This window comes from Bubalus kerabau, chromosome 1 (assembly GCF_029407905.1).
Source record: "Bubalus kerabau isolate K-KA32 ecotype Philippines breed swamp buffalo chromosome 1, PCC_UOA_SB_1v2, whole genome shotgun sequence".
In the NCBI taxonomy this organism is placed as follows: domain Eukaryota; kingdom Metazoa; phylum Chordata; class Mammalia; order Artiodactyla; family Bovidae; genus Bubalus; species Bubalus kerabau.
The window spans coordinates 131,688,571-131,714,486 of NC_073624.1; the positions used below are offsets into that span (position 1 = coordinate 131,688,571).

Below are 25,916 nucleotides of genomic sequence, written 5' to 3' on the forward strand. Positions count from 1 at the left end.
TGGAAGATTATAAAGTAAATACAAACTCTAAGAAATTTAAATTAGAAATGATTTATTGCTGTACCTTCACGGTTAACTAAGAATTCTGGAAGATAGAAAAACTCTGGGATAAGTTCTTTCACATCAGTCATGGACTCAAAAGATGAGAGGCGCCAAGTTGTATTCGTAGAATGAAAAGTTCTGTCTGGAATGTCAAAACTTTGATCTAAAAAGAAATACAAATAACACACTTAAGACACAAAGACTTGATTCCATTTGAAACTTGTTATAATTTACTTTCAATACTTCAAAAATATTAAAATGATTTTATTTGTCCATAATGTAAAAGAGGTTATTTGTGTTCCTGAAAATAAATATTACTCTACATAATTTGAGACTGTATTATTTTTAAGCTGTATTATGCTTTCACGTGTAACTAGATGCATTTATGTAGCTTGTTTAATTAATATTAAATATCTATATGCCCAAGAAGAATGAAAGTTCCATAAAAGCAGACACCTGGGATATCAACCATACCAAGCACATTCTAGGAACTAGATAATTATTTATTTATTGAATGAATAAATATGGAAGGAAAATTAAAGTTCAAGTAGGTAAAAATAGTTTTTACCCCATCAAGAAGCAGAATTATTCCTTTACCTCTAATCAGTAAAACTATTTTTCTTCTCTCTTTTCTTTTCTCTTTCTGGGGTGACAAGGGCACTGCTTTTTAAATGTTCTAACTCTTAGCTAAATAAGTATAATTCCCTATGAATGAAAATAAACTAATAGTTATTCTTTTAAGCTTTCCTTGTGTAGACTATTAACAATCAAGGACTGAGTTTCAATTCTGTCTTTTCTGTCAACAGTTAACAGACTTTCTGGCCTAGAATATGAAATGGTATCTAAACTCCAGCTCTTGAAAACATCAGCAGTGTGGATTCTTCTTAGGCACTACATGTACCATCTAAAACTCCCCTCAACCTGTCGAAATTTGAACATATCTTTTCACGTGGAGACAGAGACTAATTTCAGCATCAAGCAAGGCACAATTTTTTTTAAAATATGCTATATCTTCCCCAAGCCTGACCTGCTTTGCCAAGCAACGTTTTCTATCACTTTTACTACTTTCTCCTCTATTCAGCTGAATCAGTTAGAATTGGCTGGGCACTAAATAAAATCTGGGATGAAACGAGGTTTGTAAATTTTTTTGTTTTTTTTTTTTTTCTCAGAAAGTAGGGAGGGCCACTAAAAAAAATACTAACTCACTCAGGATAAAAAGTTATTAATCTAAATGGAATCCAGGAAAATTAAAGGCAATTCTGTGAGGCCATGGTGGAATCACAATACGTAGAACTGTGGAACAGGAGAAACACAGAGGCTTCTGTTTGAATTTTTTAATTCTCTGTAGTTTCTTAATTTTTAAAAAAAGTAATACTACAAATTCCTATAATCTAGAACATGTATGAACTCAAGTGGCAGTTGTTAGCTTAGCACTTTTGCTCCCCGGGGGACATTTTTGGTTCTCATGGCTGGTGAGGCCAGGGATGCCGCTAAATGTCCCACAGTGCACAGGACAGTCTCCATTTAGAGAACTATGTAGCTCTGAATGGCTACAGTGCCAAAGTGAGAAACCCTGGATTAAACGAGAAGTTGAGAAATAAATTAAAATCCCATCACAAATCATTTTAAATTAATCAGAAGAATAGAATGGGGACTGAGCTAGTCCCTGTTGTCTTTTTAAAAAATCATTCTTAAATACACAGTGAAGAAAACCTAGCATAATAGTTGACTGAGAGTTTTATATTAATAGATTCTTGGACGACATGAAAAGAAATGAAAGGCAATAACAGTTCTGTTGTATACTGCCATTGTCCCAAACCACATCTGAAATATTCTTTCATTTTTATTATTATTATTCTTTTGGCCATACCACCTGACTTGCAGGATCTTAGCCCCCTGACCAGGGATTGAATCTGTGCCCTCAACAGTGAAAATGTGGAGTCCTAACCACTAGGACTGCCAGGGAATTCCTGAAATATCCTTTTTTATTCTGACTGCTACTTTTTAATAACAGCATTCACAAATCAGAACACATGCAGAAAGACAAGCAGAACAGTGACAGGTTTGGAAACCAGAGCAAACATCGATTAAATAAGTACAAAACTGTCTTATTTATTTCTGCATCCCTTGCAGCAAGCCTTGTATATAGGAGGCTCTTAACTACACATAATTAGCCTAGGGATAAGCAAGAGTGAGAGGAGGAGGAGGCAGGGTAGTAATATTCAAATACTTGAACAGCTGTCATATGCAACATTTGTTTTGTGTACTGACAAATAGAAGAGGGACAAATACAAGAAAGCCCCTTTCACAGACCAAGTGGTCTACAGAATACAAAATTTATTCCCCCAAGAGGTTGCATGCATATGAGTGTAAATATATAAAGAAGTTCAAGAAGAGTCGAGTAATTGAATGGATAATGATTCCACAAAGGATTCTGTTCCAGGAGGAACAACTACAGGGCTAGTACCACTGACTCACGAGAAACTGACAGGATTTCTCACTAGAAATCAGAGTTCTCACTAGAAACCTACTTGCACACAAAGCAATGAATTCACCAGTTTTGAAGCCATCTTCAGGGGTGTGGGCGGCCACTGAAGATGACTCCCTAGGTAGTTACTATGGTGAAGGTGGCAGTGCAGGTCTCCTAATAGCCACCTACTGATAACAACTTAAAATTCCCCTTTAGGGGCCAAAGACAACAGGTTATCTGAAATCATTCAGTTGAACATTTTAAAAAAGTGAATTCATAACTTTAAAAGGGAGGGTAAAGTTTTTCCTATGTGAATGACATCTTAACTTTTAAAAAGTGAATTGCATTTTTATAAATGTAGAAAAGTTCAATTTGAGGCTGAAATCTGAGACATTATCGAGATGATTTGGCTTACTGCAGGTTTCTCTTAAAAAAAAATTAAATTTATTGGACTGCACGTGGGATCTTCGATCTTCATTGTGGTATTCAGAATCTTTTAGTTGAGGCATGTGGGATCTAGTTAGTTCCCTGATCAGGAATCGAACCCAGGCCTCCTGCATTAGAAGGGCAGAGTCTTAGCCACTAGACCACCAGGGAAGTCCCAGCAGATATCTTTTTTTTTTTTCCCAGCAGATATCTTAAAGAGACTTTTGTTCAGAGAGTAAGCAGAATTCTTTTTCCTATGGTTTGATTAGTTTTAATACATTCTCAGGATGTCAGCAAACTGGTTTTCCCCTGATGACCAATCTGACCTTTGAGGCAGTTAGAAAACCATCCTTACCTTGATAAGCTAAAAACATCTTTGTGAAAGGAGGCATTCTGACCAGGAAATGAAGCACAGTGCCGCTGTTGGAGTAGTGGGAGCCGTAGTGGTAGGGCTGCACTGGGGGCATAGGGTCGTCTTCCCGGGCTCCTTTGCGGTACTCCTCCTCCAGGTACTGAAGGACACGGGAACCAAATTGGTGATAGTGAGCTCCACGTAGAGCTGGAGAAGCCTCACTCATCTTCTTTGCCATCCTTCTCTACTGCCCCTTAGGTGCCATCCTCCATAGCTTGCCCTCAGCCTTCTGGAGTGTTTGGGGGCCTCCTCCTTGGTGTCCCAGTGAGGGCTGACCACTCGAGAAGCATTTGACTGTCTGCACGTTTACCCTCTTAGTCCCTCGTAGAAAACCCACCTGTTCTCAGTGGGTTAGTTCTCAGCCCTCTGGTTCCCTACTAATGGCTCATAATGTTTAAACTGATCAACAAATAAGAACTGCCACTTTCACCAGAGATGTCTGCATTTTAAGACGGCTTCAAGATGTAATGCTATGTTCTTTAGAGAAATGCTTCTCTCACAGAGGAAATGCAAGAGAAATGTAAAAACTGTATCACATTATTGAAATTCTTTAATATAACATTTTATAGCTGTTTTGCAGTAGACTTACACAGAAATAAAAAAGAATTTGGTGATCCTTCAACTACTCTTATCTTCCTATCATAAAGTAAGAAGCTCAACCAAAGTTTTAATATCTGTCACTATTCTCATCTCCCATAGTTTCTGTCTCTAATAAAGTCAGGTGACGGTGAATTTTCTGGAGTCATTTCTTTTTGATTTCCATAGCACTGCCCCATTTTTAGCTATAGAAGAATCAAGCAGTGACAGCTGTAAGATTCCTGGAGGGATCTTTCTGAAATTTTGACATAAGATAACATGGTGAATATGAGAAAACTGCTTCAGCTGTTCCTATCTTCATACTGAGTGAAGAATACAACATATGCCTAATGAGTTTTTTTGAATTTCTAACAGGATTCCATTAATATTAATTTCACAGAAATAGATAATTAACCTCTATTTTAAACTTTAAAATCCAGTATTTTTTGTTAACAAACTTGTGTACAATTTGCTGAGATGAATAACAAGGGGTTATGGTAAATTACAAATATATTGATATTATTATATATAACACTAGGGAATATAAACAGCAGGTTCCTGGACATTTTTGTGATTTTTATAAGGAATATAATTATTTCATACATTTGAACGTAACAATGGATTATGAGCTTCCAATTTATACAATAAGTGTATTTATTTTGGGGGGCAAAGTGTTTTCAGAGAATTAAGACAGAAAAGAATATTTAAAATCACATAATGATTTCCCATTGCCTGTCAGTTGCACACGGAAGTGGGAAACAGAAAAATCAATACTATACATTGAAAATTAGGTAAAACACAACTCCAAAAACCAAAAATCCAGTTTTAACTTATCAAAATACACAAGGAAAAACTGAACCTACCTTGTATGTGTCCACATAACGGTCTTCTTTTTCTTTATACTGCACAGCTATGGGCTTGGAGAGATTTCTATAAAGGAAGGGATGATGGAAAACATTGGAAGTGGGTTAATACTGTCAGGATTAAGTTGCCTCAGATGTATACAAGTAAATAAGTGATCAACAAGATACTTGGCCCTTGGTTTAGTGCTTACACATGTTGCTTTGCCACTAACAGTCACCATTCACAATTATAATTTCATAAACTGTGAAGACAGAATTCTTCTAAACAGATGCGTATTACAATTATGAATTTTTGACTTACAAGTAACCAAGAAGAGCTTCTCCCTCTTCTCCCTGGTTCCTCTACTTCCTCAAATCGTAACTGATGCTGCCCATGGCAGATGATTCCCTGGAAGTTTCTGTCCCCATTTCCTGACCCTACACCCAGTTAGGCAATGAAGAGTGAAGGGCAGTTTGGCCAGGAGTATGATCATAAGGAGATGTTATGTAACTATTAGGTTAGTGAAAACTGAAAAAAAAACAACACATGCTCACAATGACTATGTTGAGATTTGGAGTGCAAGTATGAAATAAACATTTTATCTAATTCATGCATAGTGAGTGACGCTATGTGTATGGTGGAGAGAATGTGGGTAAGCATGTGTATGTCTGTGCTGGTGTTTACACTGTATCAGGGAGGCAGGAAAACTGGATGAATCCCCACTTTTAAAAGCTACAAAGTCAAGCAGCATGTCTGTGTGGCCCATCAAAGAGCAAGAGAACAAGATCCAACAAAGATGGACATGCTCCTCTGGCTGAGGTGCCCTCTGGTCTGGCACTGGGATGGAGCCACCTGGAGTTTCAACATCTGGTGCCACAACTAGATCAACATGAAGATTTGCTCACATTTCAGTATGCCAAACCAGGTCTGCTTAGCCAGGGTGGATATATCTATTTTGGAGGAAAATTATTTCATAGGGATATTAAAATTAGCAATTAGCAAACACATTAATTTCATTTTTGAAACTTTCACAATCCTAAAAACTTTGTTAAAAAGCAAAAACAGTTTTATATCAATAGAATAGATAAAAAGTCACATCTCAATATAGAAGAAATCATGATCCTGGCATGCAATTTTTTCTAAAGAGTATAAATAGTTCTTTGTGAACACAAGTAATGTTGTGGATGGAAAATCAGAAGTTATTGATGAGGCAAACAGAATAAACCAAAAATCAACCACAATATATCACTACAACATATCTGCAAAGGTATGTTTTCCTCCTTATTTGTGTATGTATATCACTTTAAAATAAAAAGAACTCCCCATAATATATATTTCTACAGTATCATTTTTAATGACTACAATATAGAACAATTTACTCAAACCCAGTGTTGTACATTTAGGTTGATTCTAAATTTCAGTTACTTTAAACAATGATGTGAGGACTACCTTATGGCTAAGTATTTGCTTGTAGTGCCAGGCACTGTTATCACCAATGAACTGGCTCCTGCACTCATGAAGCTCGCTTCCAGGTGTAACCCTTCTGGTCAAGCACATATCCTAAAGTATTTCCTAAGAAAATACTCTAAGAAAATATTTCCTAAGAAAAAAGTCCTAGAAGTTAAATTGCTGAAACAGAGTATGCAATTTCTGAAGAGTTCTTTGGTTATATACAGTCAAACTGTCTTTCCAAAAGACTGCATCTCTTTATATCAGTAGTGTATAAATTTAAATGTACATTAGCAGTGTATAAAAATGTCTAAAAGAGAAATAATGTGCCATCTGCTCTTTTTAAATTGACAAATACATTAAACTGAATATGATTTCTTGAAGTTATAATTAAAATATTTTAATATACTAAGTAGTATATTTGCAGTCAACTTTTTTTTAAACTAAGAGAATTTTAAACTAAGAGAAGTGTAATTGACATATAACACTATATTGGTTTCAGGTATCCAACATAATGATTCAATATCTCTATATTCAAAATTACAAAATGATCATCACAATAAGTCTGGTAAACATGTGCCACCATATATACTTACAAAATTTTTGTGCTGTGTTAGAGAACTTTTAAGATTTACTCTCTTGGCATATTATTAACTATAGTCACCATGCTCTACATCACATCCCCATAACTTGTTTATTTCATAACAAGAAGTTTGTACCATTTGACTCCCTTCACCCATCTTGCCACAACTCCTCCCACCTCCCACCCCCCAATGCTTCTGGAAACCTACAATCTGTCCTCTGTATCAGTGAGATTAGCTTTTTGTTTTGTGTGTTTTGTTTTCACTTTTAGAGTTCATATATAAGTGAGATCACACTTCAGTTCAGTTGCTCAGTCATATCCAACTCTTTGTGACCCCATGGACTGTAGCATGCCAGGCCTCCCTGTCCATCACCAACTCCCGGAGTTTATCCAAACTCATGTCCATTGAGTCGGTGATGCCATCCAACAATCTCATCCTCTGTTGTCCCCTTCTCCTCCCGCCTTCAATCTTTTCCAGCATCAGGGTCTTTTCAAATGAGTCAGTTCTTTGCATTGGGTGGCTAAAGTATTGGAATTTCAGCTTCAACATCAGTCCTTCCAATGAACACTCAGGACTGATTTCCTTCAGGGATGGACTGGTTGGATCTCCTTGCAGTCCAAGGGACTCTCAAGAGTCTTCTCCAATACCACAGTTCAAAAGCATCAATTCTTCAGTGCTCAGCTTTCTTTAGAGTCCAACTCTCCCATCCACACATGACTACTGGAAAAACCATAGCCCTGATTAGACAGACCTTTGTTGGCAAAGTAAAGTCTCTGCTTTTTAATATGCTGTCTAGGTTTGTCATAATTTTTCTTCCAAGGAGTAAGCATCTTTTAATTTCATGGCTACAGTCACCATCTGCAGTGATTTTGGAGCCCCCCAAAATAAAGTCTCTCACTGTTTCCCCATCTATTTGCCAACGAAATGATGGGACCAGATGCCATGATCTTAGTTTTCTGAATGTTGAGCTTTAAGCCAACTTTTTCACTCTCCTCTTTGACTTTCACCAAGAAGATCTTTAATTCTTTGCTTTCTGCCATAAGGATGGTGTCATCTGCATATCTGAGGTTATTGATATTTCTCCCGACAATCTTGATTCCAGCATATGCTTCTTCCAGCCCAGTGTTTCTCATGATGTACTTTGCATAGAAGTTAAATAAGCAGGGTGACAATATACAGCCTTGATGTACTCCTTTTCCTATTTGGAACCAGTCTGTAGTTCCATGTCCAGTTCTAACTGTTGCTTCCTGACCTGCATACAAATTTCTCAAGAGGCAGGTCAGGTGGTCTGGTATTCCCATCTCTTTCAGAATTTTCCACAGTTTTTGGTGATCCACACAGTCAAAGGCTTTGGCATAGTCAATCAAGCAGAAGTAGATGCTTTTCTAGAACTCTCTTGCTTTTTTGATAATCCAACGGATGTTGGCAATTTGATCTCTGGTTCCTCTGCCTTGTCTAAAACTAGCTTGAACATCTGGAAGTTCATGATTCATGTACTATTGAAGCCTGGCTTGGAGAATTTTGAGCATTACTTTGCCAGTGTGTGAGATGAGTGCAGTTGTGCGGTAGTTTGAGCATTCTTTGGCATTGCCTTTCTTTGGGATTGGAATGAAAACTGACCTTTTCCAGTCCTGTGGCCACTGCTGAGTTTTCCAAATTTGCTGGCATATTGAGTGCAGTACTTTCACAGCATCATCTTTCAGGATTTGGAATAGCTCAACTGGAATTCCATCACCTCCACTAGCTTTGTTTGTAGTGATGCTTCATAAGGCCCACTTGACTTCACATTCCAGGATGTCTGGCTCTAGGTGAGTAATCATACCATCGTGATTATCTGGGTCGTGAAGATCTTTTTTGTATAGTTCTTCTGTGTATTCTTGCCACCTCTTCTTAATATCTTCTGCTTCTGGTAGGTCCATACCATTTCTGTCCTTTTTGAGCCCATCTTTGCATGAAATGTTCCCTTGGTATCTCTAATTTTCTTGAAGAGATCTCTCCATTCTGTTGTTTTCCTCTATTTCTTTTGCACTGATCACTGAGGAAGGCTTTCTTATCTCTCCTTGCTATTCTCTGGAACTCTGCATTCAAATGGGTATATCTTTCCTTTTCTCCTTACTTATCTGTATGGTATTTGTCTTTGTCTGACTTTTTCACTTAGCATAATGCCCTCAGGGGCCATTCATGTTGTCACAGGATTTCATTCTTGTTTTTTTTTTTTTTTTTAACACTAAATAGTATTCTTGTGTGTGTGTGTGTGTGTCTGTGTTGCATTTTCTTTATCTGCTCATTCACAGATGAACACTTAGGTTGTCTCTGTATCTTGGCCACTATAAATAATGCTGCAGTGAACATGAGGGTGCAGATATCTTTTCAAGTTAGGGTTTTAATTTTCTCTGGATTAAATATCCAGAAGTAGAATGGCTGGATCATAGGACAGTTTTATTTTTAATATTTGAGGAACCTCCATAATGTTTTCCACAGTGGTTGCACCAGTTTACATTCCCAGGAACAGTGAGTGCAAAGGATCTCTTTTCTCCACGTCCTTGCCAGGAGTTGCTATTTCTTGACTTTTTGATAATAGATAATGTTATTGAAAACTAAAGAAACAGAATAGTCCCTCATCAACTATGGCTATTTGGTTACTCTAAAATGCAACCCTTTCAGGAAAGGCAGGATAAAAGCTTAATTCTTTTCCTTAGCGGTCAAATCTCAAAAGTAGAGAATTGTTGCCCCATCCAACAGCAACCAATGAGTTTAGTTTTGCTTTGTTTTGGGGGCCTTTAAAGAGTATCATTATTAACTTAAGTATTTTCTTTTTATTTAAATGTGTTTCAATTAGTTATGGTCTTTATACTTTTTGATGCTCTGATTGTCCTATCTTTGGCAGTGAGAGCCACTTCAAGTTGGCTCCTAAGTCCTTTATTTTTTTATAATTATAGTAAAAACAACACACATCACTGAACTTACCATCGTAGCCACCCTCCAGTACCTAGATCAGTAGTGTTAACTAATTCACACTGTTGTGCAATAGATCTTTAAAGCTTTCTCACTTTGTAAAACTGAAACTCTACACCTACTGAGCAACAACTCCCCATGTCCCCATCTGCCCTCCTCCCCCACCCCCCAACAAACACCATTTAACTCTCTGAGTCTGACTACCCTAAACAACCTATGTAAGTGGAATCACAAGGTGTTTGTTTTCTTGTGGCTGACTTATTCCATTTAGCACACTATCCCCAAAGTTCTTCCATGTGACAGGACTTCCCTCCTTCTTAATGTTAAATAATGTTCCATATTACATATGTACCAACTTTTCCACAACTATTTACCCACAGACAGGCACCTGGGCTGCCTCCACCTCTTGGCTGTGTGAATAAAGCTGCAGTGAACATGGGTGCAAATATGGCTCCCACTCTTTTGACAAGACTGTATTAATTTTCTTGCTCTCTGACACAACAAAATGTCCCAGGCTCATCTTATGAGCTTTCTTCTAAAAAATGTACAAGAAATGAGAAAATAGGAAATCACCATTCGGTAACCCCCAGTGAAATCACAGACTCAAGAAATCATCATCAATGAAACAAACAAGTTCAATGGGAGGCTGAACCCACAGATCAGCCTGAGCATCCTTAACAGTGGCATATCACATGCCTCCTGATAGTTCACACCACCACCTCTAGAGAGTTCTTGCTTAAAAAAAAGTTGAACCTGAGTCTAAGCAAGCCTTTAGAAGTAATTTCCAGTCCCTAGGAAATACAGTGGCTAGAGGACAAAAGCTAAATGCTAATGTGGAACGGGGGACATTCTACAAGATAAATGACCTTTTTTTCCTTAAATAAGCCAATGTTAGGAATAAGAAGAAAAATACATACATAAAAATAAGGGCTGTTATAAGATTTATGTCTTTAGAGACAAAGCAACCAAAGATGATACTGAGCCTGATTCAAACAAATCAACTATAAAAAGACATCTTTTATATAATCAGGGGACATTTAAAAATAGGCTGGATATTAGATGACACCATGAAATTAACTGTTTTTATTTTCTTTGATATGATAATGGCACTGAAGTTATGTAACAAAATGATTTACTTTTTTCTTAAGAGATGTATACTATAGAACATACGAGTGACATAAATGTGTGTGATTTGTCTTAAGGAAAAAAAGATGATGCAAGTTTGGCAAAAATTTTCATAATTATTGAGCTGGGGTGATAACCATATGGGGGTTTATTACACATTCATTCTGTTTTTTGCACGTTTGAAAATTTTCATGAGAAGAACTTTAATGACATAAATTCAGCACACTGACAAAGCCAATAGGTGATGATGTTTTCAGTTACCTGTAGACTGATGGGTCGCTGAGGTCAAGGGTCTCACTAACATAGTCTGCCAGTATGAATGGGAACACTGGATACTGCATGAGATCATTGAAAGATCGGCCGGCATGTTTGTTTAGGTGAGTCAAATACTCAAAATTAGTAATTTGCCCAGTATACCACAAATTTGTCAGAGCGGTGATATTGCCATATTCCAGAAGATTAGGGAGGTTATTTGTTAGTATACTGTGGTATACATCATCGCGAACCTAGAACAGAAGGAGAAAAAAACAGCCCAGATTTTATTTTTAGTCTTGACACTTTCCTCCAAAGAATCCATGATATCATAGGCATGTTACTAATCTCAAGTCCTTCAAGAAAACACTTTTTGCCCAATAACACTGACTGGTGGGGAATTAAGGTTAAAATCTAGGTCTTCCTCTAAAGGTTGTGCTGTATATATTTATTTATTGAAGTACAGTTGATTTACAATATTATATTAGCTTCAGGTGTACAACATAGTGATTCAATATTTTTATAAATTACACTCCATTTAAATGTTATGAAATATTGACTACAGTCCTTGTGCTGTACAGTATATCCTTATGGTTTATTTCCTACATAGTAGTTTGCACTTTGTGATCCCCTCTGCCTGCTCTCTCCCCACTCATACCACTAGTTTAGTCCCCTCCTATTTGAATCTGTCTCTGTTCTGTTACACTCATTTACTTTTGGCTCTTAACCACTATGTTTTGCAGCTGGAGAAATCAGTAAGAGACTAAGAAGTCTGTTCAGAAAAATCACTTACATACAGATCCTAAGGGAAAAAAATCAGTAAAAGAAAATGAAGAGTCTTCATCTATATACATGAAACATGCTGTAGTAGAAAGAGCACGGTTTTCTGAATTAGACAGACCAGGTCTTTTTTCTTGCTTAAACCCTTTGTGCTATAGTCCCATACTGTAATATGGGGATAGTAAGATTTATTTCCTGAGAATGAAATAAAATATCCTACATAAAAACAGGATACCTCATTTTCACTACTGATGGAAAACTAATATATGAACTCTTTTTTTAAAGAGATTCAGAAAAATGCTGTCACAGAAAAAGGGTGTTCTGATTTCTTCTAATGTAATTAAATGATAATTGGTAATAAATGGAAAAAAATAGAGGAACCAGGCCTTTCGAAAAACAAATCTGAATTACCCCTCTTAAATGTGTATATGCTTCAGGCATAGGAAGATGAGCCAAAGATGTGGATAATTAGGGATGAGACTAAAAGTGAATGAGAAGAATGAGATTAGTTATTGAACAGGCATAACATCACAGGGTTTTTAAGAACCTAAACCTGGAGGACTGTTTCACAACAATGTGAATATACTTAACAGTACTAAACTGCATGCATGAAAATGGTTAAGATGGCAACTTCTATGCTATTTTTTTTTTAATCAGAATCAAAAATAAAAATGAATCAGTTCAAGGCAAAAATAAAAATCTAAACCTACAGCCTAAATCTGAAGGTTGCCAGATGCTGAAGCTAAGGTTGGTGGGGGAGAACTTATGACAGTTTGCATACTAAACTCTGCAAGGAAAAGGAAACATTTATTCATTCAACAAATATCGACTGAGCACCTATATACCAGTATGCTCAAGATGCTAGAGCTGTAGCACTTAACAAAACAGTCTTTACATTCTGTTGGGCAGACACTGTTGGGGTCTATGAAGTGCTCTAGAGAAAAGAGAGGAAAGTCAAGGAAACAAAGGGATTCCTGGGAGTAGGAGTGAGAAAGGGGTTGCTGTTTTAAATACACAATCAGGGAACTCTCTCTGATAAGAGGGCATTTGATCGGGGAACCTGAAAAAAGTAAGGGTGTGAGTCATGTAGATTTCTAAGAGGAAAAGCATTCTAGGTGGCATTTTAGGGAGCTCTAAGTACAGAGGTTTTCAGGCATCAGTGTGACTGCTATAGTCAAGGAAAAGGAATTCTCCACAGATGGACTAGAGAGAGTGAAGGATAGAACAGTAGAAGATAGGGTCAGAAAGAATAAGGAAGTGCTAAGTTATTCCTAGAGGAGCTATCCCATGTTGAAGGTCAGGAAGGGCGGCGGTGAGGAGATACCCCTCGTCCAAGGTACGGAGCAATGGCTGCGCTTTGCTGGAGCAGCCGTGAAGAGACACCCCACGCCCAAGGTAAGAGAAACCCAAGTAAGATGGTAGGTGTTGCAAGAGGGCATCAGAGGGCAGACACACTGAAACCATACTCACAGAAAACTAGTCAATCTAATCACACTAGGACCACAGCCTTGTCTAACTCAGTGAAACTAAGCCATGCCTGTGGGGCAACCCAAGATGGGCGTGTCATGATGGAGAGATCTGACAGAATGTGGTCCACTGGAGAAGGGAATGGCAAACCACTTCAGTATTCTTGCCTTGAGAACCCCATGAACAGTATGAAAAGGCAAAATGATGGGATACTGAAAGAGAAACTCCCCAGGTCAGTAGGTGTCCAATATGCTACTGGAGATCAGTGGAGAAATAACTCCAGAAAGAATGAAGGGATGGAGCCAAAGCAAAAACAATACCCAGCTGTGGAGGTGACTGGTGATAGAAGCAAGGTCCGATGCTGTAAAGAACAATATTGCATAGGAACCTGGAATGTCAGGTCCATGAATCAAGGCAAATTGGAACTGGTCAAACAAGAGATGACAAGAGTGAATGTTGACATTCTAGGAATCAGCGAACTCAAATGGACTGGAATGGGTGAATTTAACTCAGATGACCATTATATCTACTACTGTGGGCAGGAATCCCTCAGAAGAAATGGAGTAGCCATCATGGTCAACAAAAGAGTCCAAAATGCAGTACTTGGATGCAATCTCAAAAACGACAGAATGATCTCTGTTTGTTTCCAAGGCAAACCATTCAATATCACAGTAATCCAAGTCTATGCCCCAACCTGTAACACTGAAGAAGCTGAAGGTGAATGGTTCTATGAAGACCTACAAGACCTTTTAGAACTAACACCCAAAAAAGATGTCCTTTTCATTATAGGGGACTGGAATGCAAAAGTAGGAAGTCAAGAAACACCTGGAATAACAAGCAAATTTGGCCTTGGAATACGGAATGAAGCAGGGCAAAGGCTAATAGAGTTTTGCCAAGAAAATGCACTGGTCATAGCAAACACCCTCTTCCAACAACACAAGAGAAGACTCTACACATGGACATCACCAGATGGTCAACACCGAAAACAGATTGATTATATTCTTTGCAGCCAAAGATGGAGAAGCTCTATACAGTCAGCAAAAACAAGACCAGAGCTGACTGTGGCTCAGACCATGAACTCCTTATTGCCAAATTCAGACTTAAATTGAAGAAAGTAGGGAAAACCACTAGACCATTCAGGTATGACCTAAATCAAATCCCTTATGATTATACAGTGGAAGTGAGAAATAGATTTAAGGGCCTAGATCTGATAGACAGAGTGCCTGATGAACTATGGAATGAGGTTCGTGACACTGTACAGGAGACAGGGATCAAGACCATCCCCATGGAAAAGAAATGCAAAAAAGCAAAATGGCTGTCTGGGGAGGCCTTACAAATAGCTGTGAAAAAGAAGAGAAGCGAAAAGCAAAGGAGCAAAGGAAAGATATAAGCATCTGAATGCAGAGTTCCAAAGAATAGCAAGAAGAGATAAGAAAGCCTTCTTCAGCGATAATGCAAAGAAATAGAGGAAAACAACAGAATGGGAAAGACTAGAGATCTATTCAAGAAAATCAGAGATACTAAAGGAACATTTCAGGCAAAGATGGGCTCAATAAAGGACAGAAATGGTATGGACCTACCAGAAGCAGAAGATATTAAGAAGAGGTGGCAAGAATACACAGAAGAACTGTACAAAAAAGATCTTCACGACCCAGATAATCACGATGGTGTGATCACTCATCTAGAGCCAGACATCCTGGAATGTGAAGTCAAGTGGGCCTTAGAAAGCATCACTACGAACAAAGCTAGTGGAGGTGATGGAATTCCAGTTGAGCTATTCCAAATCCTGAAAGATGATGCTGTGAAAGTGCTGCACTCAATATGCCAGCAAATTTGGAAAACTCAGCAGTGGCCACAAGACTGGAAAAGGTCAGTTTTCATTCCAATCCCAAAGAAAGGCAATGCCAAAGAATGCTCAAACGACCACACAATTGCACTCATCTCACACGCTAGTAAAGTAATGCTCAAAATTCTCCAAGACAGGCTTCAGCAATACGTGAACCGTGAACTTCCTGATGTTAAGCTGGTTTTAGAAAAGGCAGAGGAACCAGAGATCAAATTGCCAACATCCACTGGATCATGGAAACAGCAAGAGAGTTCCAAAAAAACATCTATTTCTGCTTTATTGACTACGCCAAAGCCTTTGACTGTGTGGATCACAATAAACTGTGGAAAATTCTGAAAGAGATGGGAATACCAGACCACCTGATCTGCCTCTTGAGAAATCTGTATGCAGGTCAGGAAGCAACAGTTAGAACTGGACATGGAACTACAGACTGGTTCCAAATAGGAAAAGGAGTACGTCAAGGCTGTATATTGTCACCCTGCTTATTTAACTTCTATGCAAAGGACATCATGAGAAACGCTGGACTGGAAGAAACACAAGCTGGAATCAAGATTGTCGGGAGAAATATCAATAACCTCAGATATGCAGATGACACCACCCTTACGGCAGAAAGTGAAGAAGAACTAAAAAGCCTCTTGATGAAAGTGAAAGTGGACAGTGAAAAAGTTGGCTTAAAGCTCAACATTCAGAAAACAAAGATCATGGCATCTGGTCCCATCACTTCATGGCAAATAGATGGGGAAACAGTGGAAACAGTGTCAGACTATTTTTTTGGGCTCCAAAATCACTGCAGATGGTGACTGCAGCCATGAAATTAAAAGACGCTCACTCCTTGGAAGGAAAGTTATGACCAACCTAGATAGCATATTCAAAAGCAGAGACATTACTTTGTCAACAAAGGTTCGTCTAGTCAAGGCTATGGTTTTTCCTGTGGTCATGTATGGATGTGAGAGTTGGACTGTGAAGAAGGCTGAGCGCCAAAGAACTGCTTTTGAACTGTGGTGTTGGAGAAGACTCCTGAGAGTCCCTTGGACTGCAAGGAGATCCAACCAGTCCATTCTAAAGGACATCAGCCCTGGATGTTCTTTGGAAGGAATGATGCTAAAGCTGAAATTCCAATACTTTGGCCACCTCATGCGAAGAGTTGACTCATTGGAAAAGACTCTGATGCTGGGAGGGATTGGGGGCAGGAGAAGAAGGGGACGACAGAGGATAAGATGGCTGGATGGCATCACTGACTCGATGGACGTGAGTCTGAGTGAACTCCGGGGGTTTGTGATGGACAGGGAGGCCTGGCATGCTGCGATTCATGGGGTCGCAAAGAGTCGGACACAACTGAGCGACTGATCTGATCTGATCTGAAGATTATTCAACACTGTAAGGTCCTGGCTTTTAATGGAGTGACAAAGAAAGTGGTCAGAGGCCTCTGAGGAGAGGAATGGCACGATCTGACCCATTTTAACTGCTGTGTTGAGAGCAGTCTGAAAGAAGGAGGAGTGTGGAAGCAGTGAGGCCAGTGAGGAGGCTAGTGCAATGATTTATGCAAGAGTTGACAGTGGCTTAGACCAGGATGGCAGCAGTGGAAACACTCAGATTCTGGGTATGGTTTGAGGGGCGAACCAACTGAATTTACTGATAAGAGTACATGATTAAGAGGAGTCAGAATAAGTGGGATGACAGAATAAGAGGAGTCAAGGATAACCCCAAGGTTTTTGAACTGGCCAAGCAGAAAGGCTGGAGTTGCCATTTATGGAGCTGGGGAAAACGGGAGATTTTAGGGGGAAAATTAGAAGTTCAGTTTTGTCCATGTTAAATTTGAGATGCCAATTAGACTTTAATGAAGAAGTCCAGTGAGGAAGGTTTTCCCCCCACTTTCTTTACAGAAAGAATAATCAGCTGTGTCAAATGCTGCTGCTAAGTCAAGTAAGATGAAGACTAAGAAACACAACTGTAGGGTTTAGCAACATCCAGGTCACTGGTGATGCTGACCAGAGGTTACAGGTGGGGTGGTGAGGAAAAAATCTGACTGGAGCATATATCAAAAGAGAATCTGAGGAGAGGAACTGGAAGCAGCAAGCATACACAATTTCTTCCAAGAGGTTTTCTATCAAGAGAAGCAGACACACAGTAGCTGAAGCAATGTGGCAGTCAAGAAAGGGTTTGTCAAAAATGAAATCTACTATCAAGGTTAAACTACTTCAGGTTGGTTATACATTCATTTATTTACTTATTACAGATACAGTCACTCTGGGGAATAAAAATTTAATACAGTTTTGGAGGACAAAAATAGTCCTAACATAACCAAAGATTTACTTTAATTAGTACTAAGAAATAGGGTAATTTTCATTTGACTTCAGAAATAGTTAAAGTTTAAGTAAGTTAAAACTTCATTTAGTCAGTATGAGTATAATTAAACTGATTCTATGATCTTTTTGAAAAAGTATATCTATCAATATAGGCAAATTTACCTTGGTGTTATCAAATGCTAACAGGAGTGTTCTGCCATTTGTTAAAAATATTTCTACAGCATTATCCCTCAATTGCCACCAACGCTTATGAACTTCTTTAATTTCTTCATATGTCCAGGAAAATGATGCTGGTTCCAATTCTCCTTGAAGGCTCTAAAGTCAAAGGAAATAACATGAAAACATTTGCTCTACATGAAATAGAATCATTTTAATTTTATATTTTAAAACACTATCAAAATGAAATATAAAGCCTTCCTTCTGTGGCAAAGTGGCAGATAAGATTCTCTAAAAATCCTCCTGCTACTAAACACTTCAAAATGCTGGATAAAATCTAAAAAAAAACTGAGTTAATAAACTTCATTTAAATTTTATTAATAGGCTGGATTTTCCAGAGAAGTTTTGTGTTTATAAAACTGAGCAGATAGTATGGAGTTCCCACATACAGCTTTTCTGCACTCAGTTTCACTACAGTGAACATCTTGTACTCATGTAGTACATGTGTTACAACTGATGAGCCACTATTGAATAGATTATTCTTAACTAAAGCCCATAGTTTAACCTTGGTGTTGTGCAGGTCAAATGGGTTTTGACAAATGTTTAATGACATGTGTCCACATTACAGTATCATACAGAACAGTCTCACTGCTGTGAGATTCCCTTCTGCTCCACCCAGCAGCCGCTGATCTTGTTGTTGCCTCTACTGTTTTCCTTTTCCCAGAAAGTCATATGGTTGGAATCATAAAGTATGCAGACTTTTCAGACTGATTTTAGTAAGCAAATATTCTTTTAAACGTATAGCTGAGCTTGCAAGAAAGTAAGGGGAAAAAAAAAAAAGAAAGTAAGGGAAAATGAAATCTCTAGGAGTCAAAAATAAAGAGAAATTTGAAAAACAGCAGTAAGGAGGAAGTGACACTTTGGTCTGCTCTATGTGTGTCTTACTGTGTCCCAAATAATTTTTAGAAATAGAGGCAGGAAATATATTACAAGGAAAGCAAAATGTTTTAATGGAAAGGTAATATTCTCATTCTTAAAACCAAATTCATCCCTGTTTAGCTTCAACATGTAACATACTTTCAATTTAATAAACATTAATTAAGCATCTACAGGCAAGGTACTTGCTAAGTGCTCTGCATGAAATAAATCTATACATGATAAAAAGGGGGCACAGGATATTTGCACATGTTTTGGAAAGGCAAGACAGCAAATGTCACACAGGAAATAAGCACAAATGCTACAAAAGTACAGAGAAAGGAAGGATCCTTCAATTATTAAAGAGCAAGGGTCTTTTTAGAGCTTCCATTTAGGTGGGAAAGGTCATCTTTTGGACCCATCCAGAAAAAAAGCTGATTCATGTATCAACTATTAAACTCTTTTGTTCTAAAAAGATATATCTTTAAAAATAACATAACTATACTTTTGTTAGCTGGGATAAATACTGTAGTAATTGCTATGTAAATCACAAAATAATGCCTATTCAATTTTGGGGGATTACATGAAATACTTTAATGATTTTTTTAACATGATTTACTTTACAATAATATTTTATGTTTTCACTCCCTAATTTCTTTGAATCAAATATGTACTAACCAGTACATAATCTTATTTAAATGCATCCTTATGAATTCCTGGCTTTAGAACTTCTGAAACAAAGAGCCTTATTTCTCCTGTTACAAGACTCTCAAAGCAGTATTTTAATGGCATGTAAATGAATTCAAACAAATAAAATGTTTACTGTACCAAAATTTGAATTGAGTCCTTTTTGTTATTTTCAGATTAATATAAGTATTTCCAGAAGAATAAAAATTATGACTACTAAGCTAAGTGAACATTAGGATTACTTAAGTTACTAAATCAGACAATATTTTTCTTTCTTTTTGAAGGCAAATGTATGTGACAATAAACAGGGAGTAGCAAGAAGTTTGATGCTACAGAGGATAGTGGTGAGAAAGAATGGACATAAACTGAAATAATACGAATGCTTCAGAATCTGACCCATAATACTTGCTGCTATGAAACTCAGAACATGAGTCAGAGGGGATGGCATGGTCTTCTTATGGTCTTCTTTTTAAAATTATCTTAAAAACTGGAATTCAGACAAATTTACACAGAGTGTGACAAGAAATGAACTCTTAACAGTTCTACCTGCTTTCTCGCTGTATTAAACTTATACATGTGGGAATTTGTCTAGATTCATATAAACGCAAATTTAAACCGCTACTCACAGAACACTCAACTGTATCAGAAGCGTTATCTTCCACAAAATACATTCCACATTTACCTGCAGAAAATAATTGGTTGGGAGTTTATAAACATCTGTGCGCTATTATCTTATACAGTTAAAAGCACCTCTGGAGTCAACTGGACCGAATTTGAATCCCAGAACCCAGAAGGAGTTCTTAATACTCAGTAAGTATGGCTCAGAGGTTAAAGTGTCTGCCTGCAATGTGGGAGACCTGGGTTTGATCCCTGGGTAAGGAAGATCCCCTGGAGAAGGAAATGGCAACCCACTCCAGTATTCTTGCCTGGAGAATCCCATGGACGGAGGAGCCTGGTGGGCTACGGTCCACGGGGTCACAGAGTTGGACATGACTGAGCAACTTCACTTTCACTTTCATTTTTGAATAGCATCCATGAGATCCTGGGCAAGCTGCCTAACCCCACTGTGCTTTAGTTTCCTTATAAAAAGAATGGAGTAGGGAGAAGACTCTATTTCACAGGGTTACTGTGGGAATTATATAGAATATATGTAAAATGTTTATTAACAGTGGTGCTTAGTGCTAAAAAGTGTTGGCTGTTTATTATTGCCAGTATTTTTCTTAGGTTACTGGCATATTACTTTTATTTTGTACACATTAACTGAATTCAAGTTATGAACTAAATTTTCTAGCAAAAGAGGAATCCTTAATTATTTTGCTGACTTAAACACTCAAAAGGGCAGAAAAGTAACGTGTTAGTCGCTCAGTCATGTTCGACTCTTTGTGACCCCATGGGCTGTAGCATGCCAAGTTTCTCTGTCCATGGAATTCTCCAGGCAAGAATACTGGAGTGGGTAGCCATTCCCTCCTCCAGAGGATCTTCCTAATTCAGGGACCGAACCCGTGTCTTCTGTGTTGCAGGCAGATTTTTTACTGTCTGACCTCTGATGGCTCCATCAGGGCTCAGACAGTCCCCCCAATTTTCCTGCTTGATAGGCTGTTAGTAATGCACATCCCTACATCACGTATCCAAACGGTGGGAACCTCCTGGAGCTCTGCACTGGATGCTGGTCACCCTGAGCCCTGGCATGAACAGCTCAGAGAAGGGCACCATCTCCATCCTAGTGACTGTGGGGCTCAGCCCTGGCAAGCTTGAAACTCTGCACATTAGGGCTTTGAGGCTCTAGAGCTTTAGCCTACTGCAGTGACTCTCTAATTTGAGGGTGTGTCAGAATCACTGCAGGGTGTATAAAAATGTCATGTCTGGACGCCATCCACAGAGTTTCAGATTCAGTGGCTCTGGGCAGGGGCCTGAGAATTCGTTTTTCTTAGACGTTTCCATGTGATCTGGATGCCCCTGATTTGAGAACAACTGGCCCACAGCATACAAATCAGTTCTTTAAGGAAAAAGAGACTATGTGGTTTAATGCTATTCCTTCATGTCTTTTTTTTTTTTTTTCTTCATGTCTTGAGGAAAAAATTTCTCACTAAATGTAACTATCCACGGATAGTCTTGGCCTTTCTCTCAGAAGTACAATGAAGAATATAAATTAAGAAGAATCTCGAGGTGGATATATTTCATATGTATAGGGATATCCGTTAAAACAGTAGGCATATAAACATACTAATGATTCTTTACTTTAGAATTAAAAATTGATACATAATAAAAAAAACAAATTTAAAAATGTATACTCATGAAGAAAGTTAACTTTATAAAAATTAAGATGCTGTTTATATGCTTTTCAAAAAATAAGACTGTCATTTCTTCACATTCATGAGTCAAATGCGTTATAGACAATGTTAAGGCAAAATAACCTATACAATATTAGAGACAGTTTATCTCATTTAATGGCAGTCTGTCAAAACAATGTTTTAAATTATCTAAGAATAAAATAGGAGCAGTGAATGTGTATAAAAATCTTCAAAATGTAACTTACCTAATAACAATTCACCAGTTGTCTCTCTAGATGGTGCAACGCTGATACACCTTCGATTGACTCTGTCAAAACATATTTAAAATTACTATGATTAAATGTTTTGAACAATTTCAGAGAATAAAAGCTTTATTTTATCTAGTAGAAGATTTCCGCAGAGCAGACAAGAGTTTCAAAAGCATAGAATGTCTTGTTAGAGTCCACATGAAAATATTTTCTCATTTCTGACATTATAATAGCAGAGAAAATAACGGCAACTTTTAGAAAAGGTGAATGATCCCTACACCCTACACAGAATACAAGGACTCAGTTATTTAAAAGAGACTTCAATATTTTATATTTTGCAGTACATAAGCAAACATTGGTTCATGCCTCTGAACAAACACAGGAAAGAAACGGAGCATTCTAGGAGAAAAGGGGGATTCAGAGTCAGAAAAGTTCTTCTATTCTTTAGTCCAGTCACTTAATCTTGACTCTCAGTTTTTTATCTATAAAACGGGCCTGATAACAACCTCCACTACAACCACAGTGACAGACCTATCAATAGTTACCATACTGACCCACAATCCTCAACAATGCTATGACATGTTAGGTGTGACTTATCTTCCTCACATAGCAGACTAAGACTGAAGTCCAGTGAAAACTCCCTATCAAAACTCTGTTCTCTTTGGATTTTGGGCATTCAACTTTGTCCTCTCTTGAGCCATATTCAGGTCTTTTCTTAAACCATTGCATTATCTAAAATAAGTATCATATAAGCACTGCAATAGACTATTAAAGTCTTTAACACATTCAACAAAAGAGAAGATGTCTTATGGATTCAAATTTACCTTATAGACTCACTTGCAGCTTTGTCTTTTACAGTAGAAGAGAAAGAAGAATGACTTTTGTCTTCAAATAGGTAAGAGAGTGGTGGTTTGACCACATCTGTTGAGGAAAAGAGATTACATCATCTTTGTGTAATGACCACAGTTATCTGCTATTTATATATAGAGTCAAGAAGTCCCTATTACCTTCTGATTTCTGTCGATCCCTAAGCAGATACTTATTTGGAATAGTTAAGTAACATCTCTGTAAACGTCTCCTCTCTCGATTTGGCCCTTCTGTTGGATCCAACTGCCATGAAGTTGGATAGTAGATGGGGTCATACCAGACTGCTCTACAAGTAGAAAGAAAGGTTCAAGTGGCAATTTGAAGTACTTATAACTTAAAAAAACTATGTAAAAATTTAATACATAAGTCAAAACTGATTCACTCAATTGAAAAATCCAACTATTTATATAACTAGACAGGGATATGCACACACATGGCTTTCCAGGTCGGTCAGTGGTAAAGAATCTGCCTGCCAATGCAGGAGACTCAGACAACGCAAGTTCGATCCCTGGGTCAGGAAGATCCCCTGGAGGAGGAAATGGCAACCCACTCCAGTATTCTTGCCTGGAGAATCCCATGGACAGAGGAGCCTGGAAGGCTGCAGTCCATGGGGTTGCAAAGAGTTGGACACAACTGAGCAACCGAGCACAAACACACTGCATACACACAGTACAAAAGAATAACAACAAAAAAAAGTATCCCTCTGCTCTGGAGTCCAGTCTCCTTGCCTCAAGGCAAGCTCTGCTACTAGTTTCTTGTACCTATTAAATTTTTAAAAAGATACAGCATGACTACTATATATGCTTTGTGATATATTAGACTTAGTATAGTCAACTAAAGAAAAAAAATCAATTTCCAAATAAATTTTTTTCATTTCCCATTTTGCCTATTATCTAATGTAACAAACAAAATTATTCATTTTTGTAGCAATTACATTTCTAAAAATGTTTTAAATTAATTAACATTTGAAATGAAAGGAAATAGTTTTTAGAAATAGATAAAAGAAGTAAATTACCCTTAATTCTACTACCCCAAACATACCAAAATACTGTTAGTGATTTTCATTTTTTAAAATTACAGTTATAATTCATATACACACATATTTTCTTATATACACATTCCTATATCCTGCCTTTTTATTATTACCATTTTAAATGGCTAATATTATATTGAGTGCAAAGATCATACTGTATTTATTACTACTGTTATATACTTAGTTGTTTCTAATTCATTCACTAACATAAAAATGCAGAGATGAAAATCTTTGTTTATTGATTTTGCATATTTTGAATATTTTCCTTAGGACAGAATCACTAAAATAGAATAACTGGAACTAGAAATAAATTGTTTATAGGGTTCCTGATATATTATGTCAAAGTATACAATGCCACCAAACCTCTGATCAAAAGCTAAGATACATTCTTCCTACTGTGGAGATGAGTTCCTAAAAAAACCTTTTATTTTAACATAAAAGGTAAAATATAGTATCTAAAGATTTTAAAAAACTAAATTAGCCCCTAGCAATATTCAATTTTCCCATCTGCTTATTAATTCTACTTGTCTTATGTGAAGAATATATTCATGTCTTTTGCTCAAACTTTTGGGATTTTAATTTTTATTTTCAAACTTTTATGATTTTAAAATAATAAAAATACTAACTTTGAAATACATGCTGAAAATAAATTTTGATGTTTTGTTGTGGCTATGCTTGTTAAATACACTGGAAAAAAATTAAAGTTCAAAGCCATTAATTTCTTCTTTATAGTTTCTTCAATTGTGTTTGATTTTAGGAGGTTATCTATCAGAGTTGATAAATACTCTATTTTCTCCTGCTTTGTAAACTTTTTAAGTTTAATTCATTCATTCACCTGGAATTTGCTTTAGTATATAGCTCCTCAAAGTCATAATACTAATCAGTTATGTTAACCAAATTCAGAGAATAATATTTTAATTTCCCTCTTTTCACTATTTGTGATGCATCTTTTTAAGTGTGTTACTGAAGTCTTGACTAGAAAAAGATGTATTTCCCAACTGTCTTGTTTCAGTCATTTCCCTATTCTTTTGCAAAGATCATATTTTAAAAAGAAAGCCAATAAACAGATATTACTCTCTGGAAGAGCTAATGTCTCTCTCTCTCATTATTTTTTTCTCCCTCCCAAGAATTAAAAAAATTCTCATAGGTATATTCTTTAAGAGGAAATAAATTACAAATTATTAAACAGAAATATTTAAGCTAATGAGATAGTATTATGAATTTTATTCTAGCGTGAAAATAACATCAATATAAAACATTCGTGCAAGACCACTGAAAGCCCTCCCACATTGCCCACCTGTCATGCGTCAGTTGTTGAATAAGCTCCTGCCAGTGTCTGCTGGCACTCAGATCCACTTTGTACATTCCTCTGATATGCTGGATCACCTTTTTTCTCTCAATCCCTTGGGAAAGAGACACTGCCTGGGTGATATCTGCAGCTATTTTAGATATATCCTTTGATTTTGAATCCAAACGCTGAAAGAGACTAAACAGACAAGAAGCCTGTAAGTTAAGCGTATGTATAGGAACATTAAATGTATATCAAAACATGGTACATTAAAGCTAAAAGCATATGCAAAATATAATGGGGCTCCTAAAAGACATAACTTTTAGCACACGTGAAATCCTACCTTTGCTGATTATTATTAACTGTTTTCTGCCAGTTGGCTTTATTCACACCTTCTTCAGTTTCATATTTCCTTTGTTCCTAAAAGATTTAGATAATAATATACTATATAAAACTTATTATTTATCATTTAACACTGGCACAGAATCCAGCAAACTAAATTTAAAACCAAGTTAACAAAGGAAAAAAAAAATTGTCTCCTGGAGACCAGAATATTAAAATAATCACCTACTTAAATAATGTTCTAATTCCCCTTTGTTTCCACACACTTTGGGTCACAGAAATCAGGGTGGAATAGTTAACTAGGGCTGCCAAACCCAATGGGTTTGCATAGCTGCTTGCTTCCTCAGTTTGCTTTTTCACTAAAGAACTGAGAACTTGAGGCTGATGATTCAACTTGCTTGTCACTATTAAAACCTTTTTCTTCCCTGAAAGCTAGTGGTAATGAATATGGATGACCAAAGAGAATAAAATGCTCCTTAAAATAAGATTATTTGCTTTCTCATATTAAAAAAGCAATATAAAGTATAAGAAAATTATCATTTGAAATTCACCATCA

The 25,916-nt window shown here is 37.1% G+C and overlaps 1 protein-coding gene across 3 annotated transcripts in view; it reads right to left on the bottom strand.

The window, feature by feature from the left end:
* LYST (lysosomal trafficking regulator) overlaps positions 1 to 25,916 on the bottom strand; it is a 175,658-nt gene that overhangs the window by 31,304 nt on the left and 118,438 nt on the right. For 2 of the 3 annotated variants that reach the window (XM_055588773.1, XM_055588766.1), the window contains 11 exons: positions 25,362 to 25,438; positions 25,028 to 25,216; positions 22,838 to 22,983; positions 22,655 to 22,751; positions 21,828 to 21,889; positions 19,918 to 19,973; positions 17,696 to 17,848; positions 11,144 to 11,388; positions 4,790 to 4,856; positions 3,294 to 3,450; positions 65 to 205 (listed from right to left, as the gene is read on the bottom strand). In XM_055588773.1, coding sequence (XP_055444748.1) covers positions 65 to 205; positions 3,294 to 3,450; positions 4,790 to 4,856; positions 11,144 to 11,388; positions 17,696 to 17,848; positions 19,918 to 19,973; positions 21,828 to 21,889; positions 22,655 to 22,751; positions 22,838 to 22,983; positions 25,028 to 25,216; positions 25,362 to 25,438 — 1,390 coding nt within the window. Of the gene's footprint in view, positions 1 to 64; positions 206 to 3,293; positions 3,451 to 3,545; positions 4,183 to 4,789; positions 4,857 to 11,143; positions 11,389 to 17,695; positions 17,849 to 19,917; positions 19,974 to 21,827; positions 21,890 to 22,654; positions 22,752 to 22,837; positions 22,984 to 25,027; positions 25,217 to 25,361; positions 25,439 to 25,916 lie in introns of those variants that run through there. The other variant, XM_055588781.1, reaches the window with a different exon arrangement.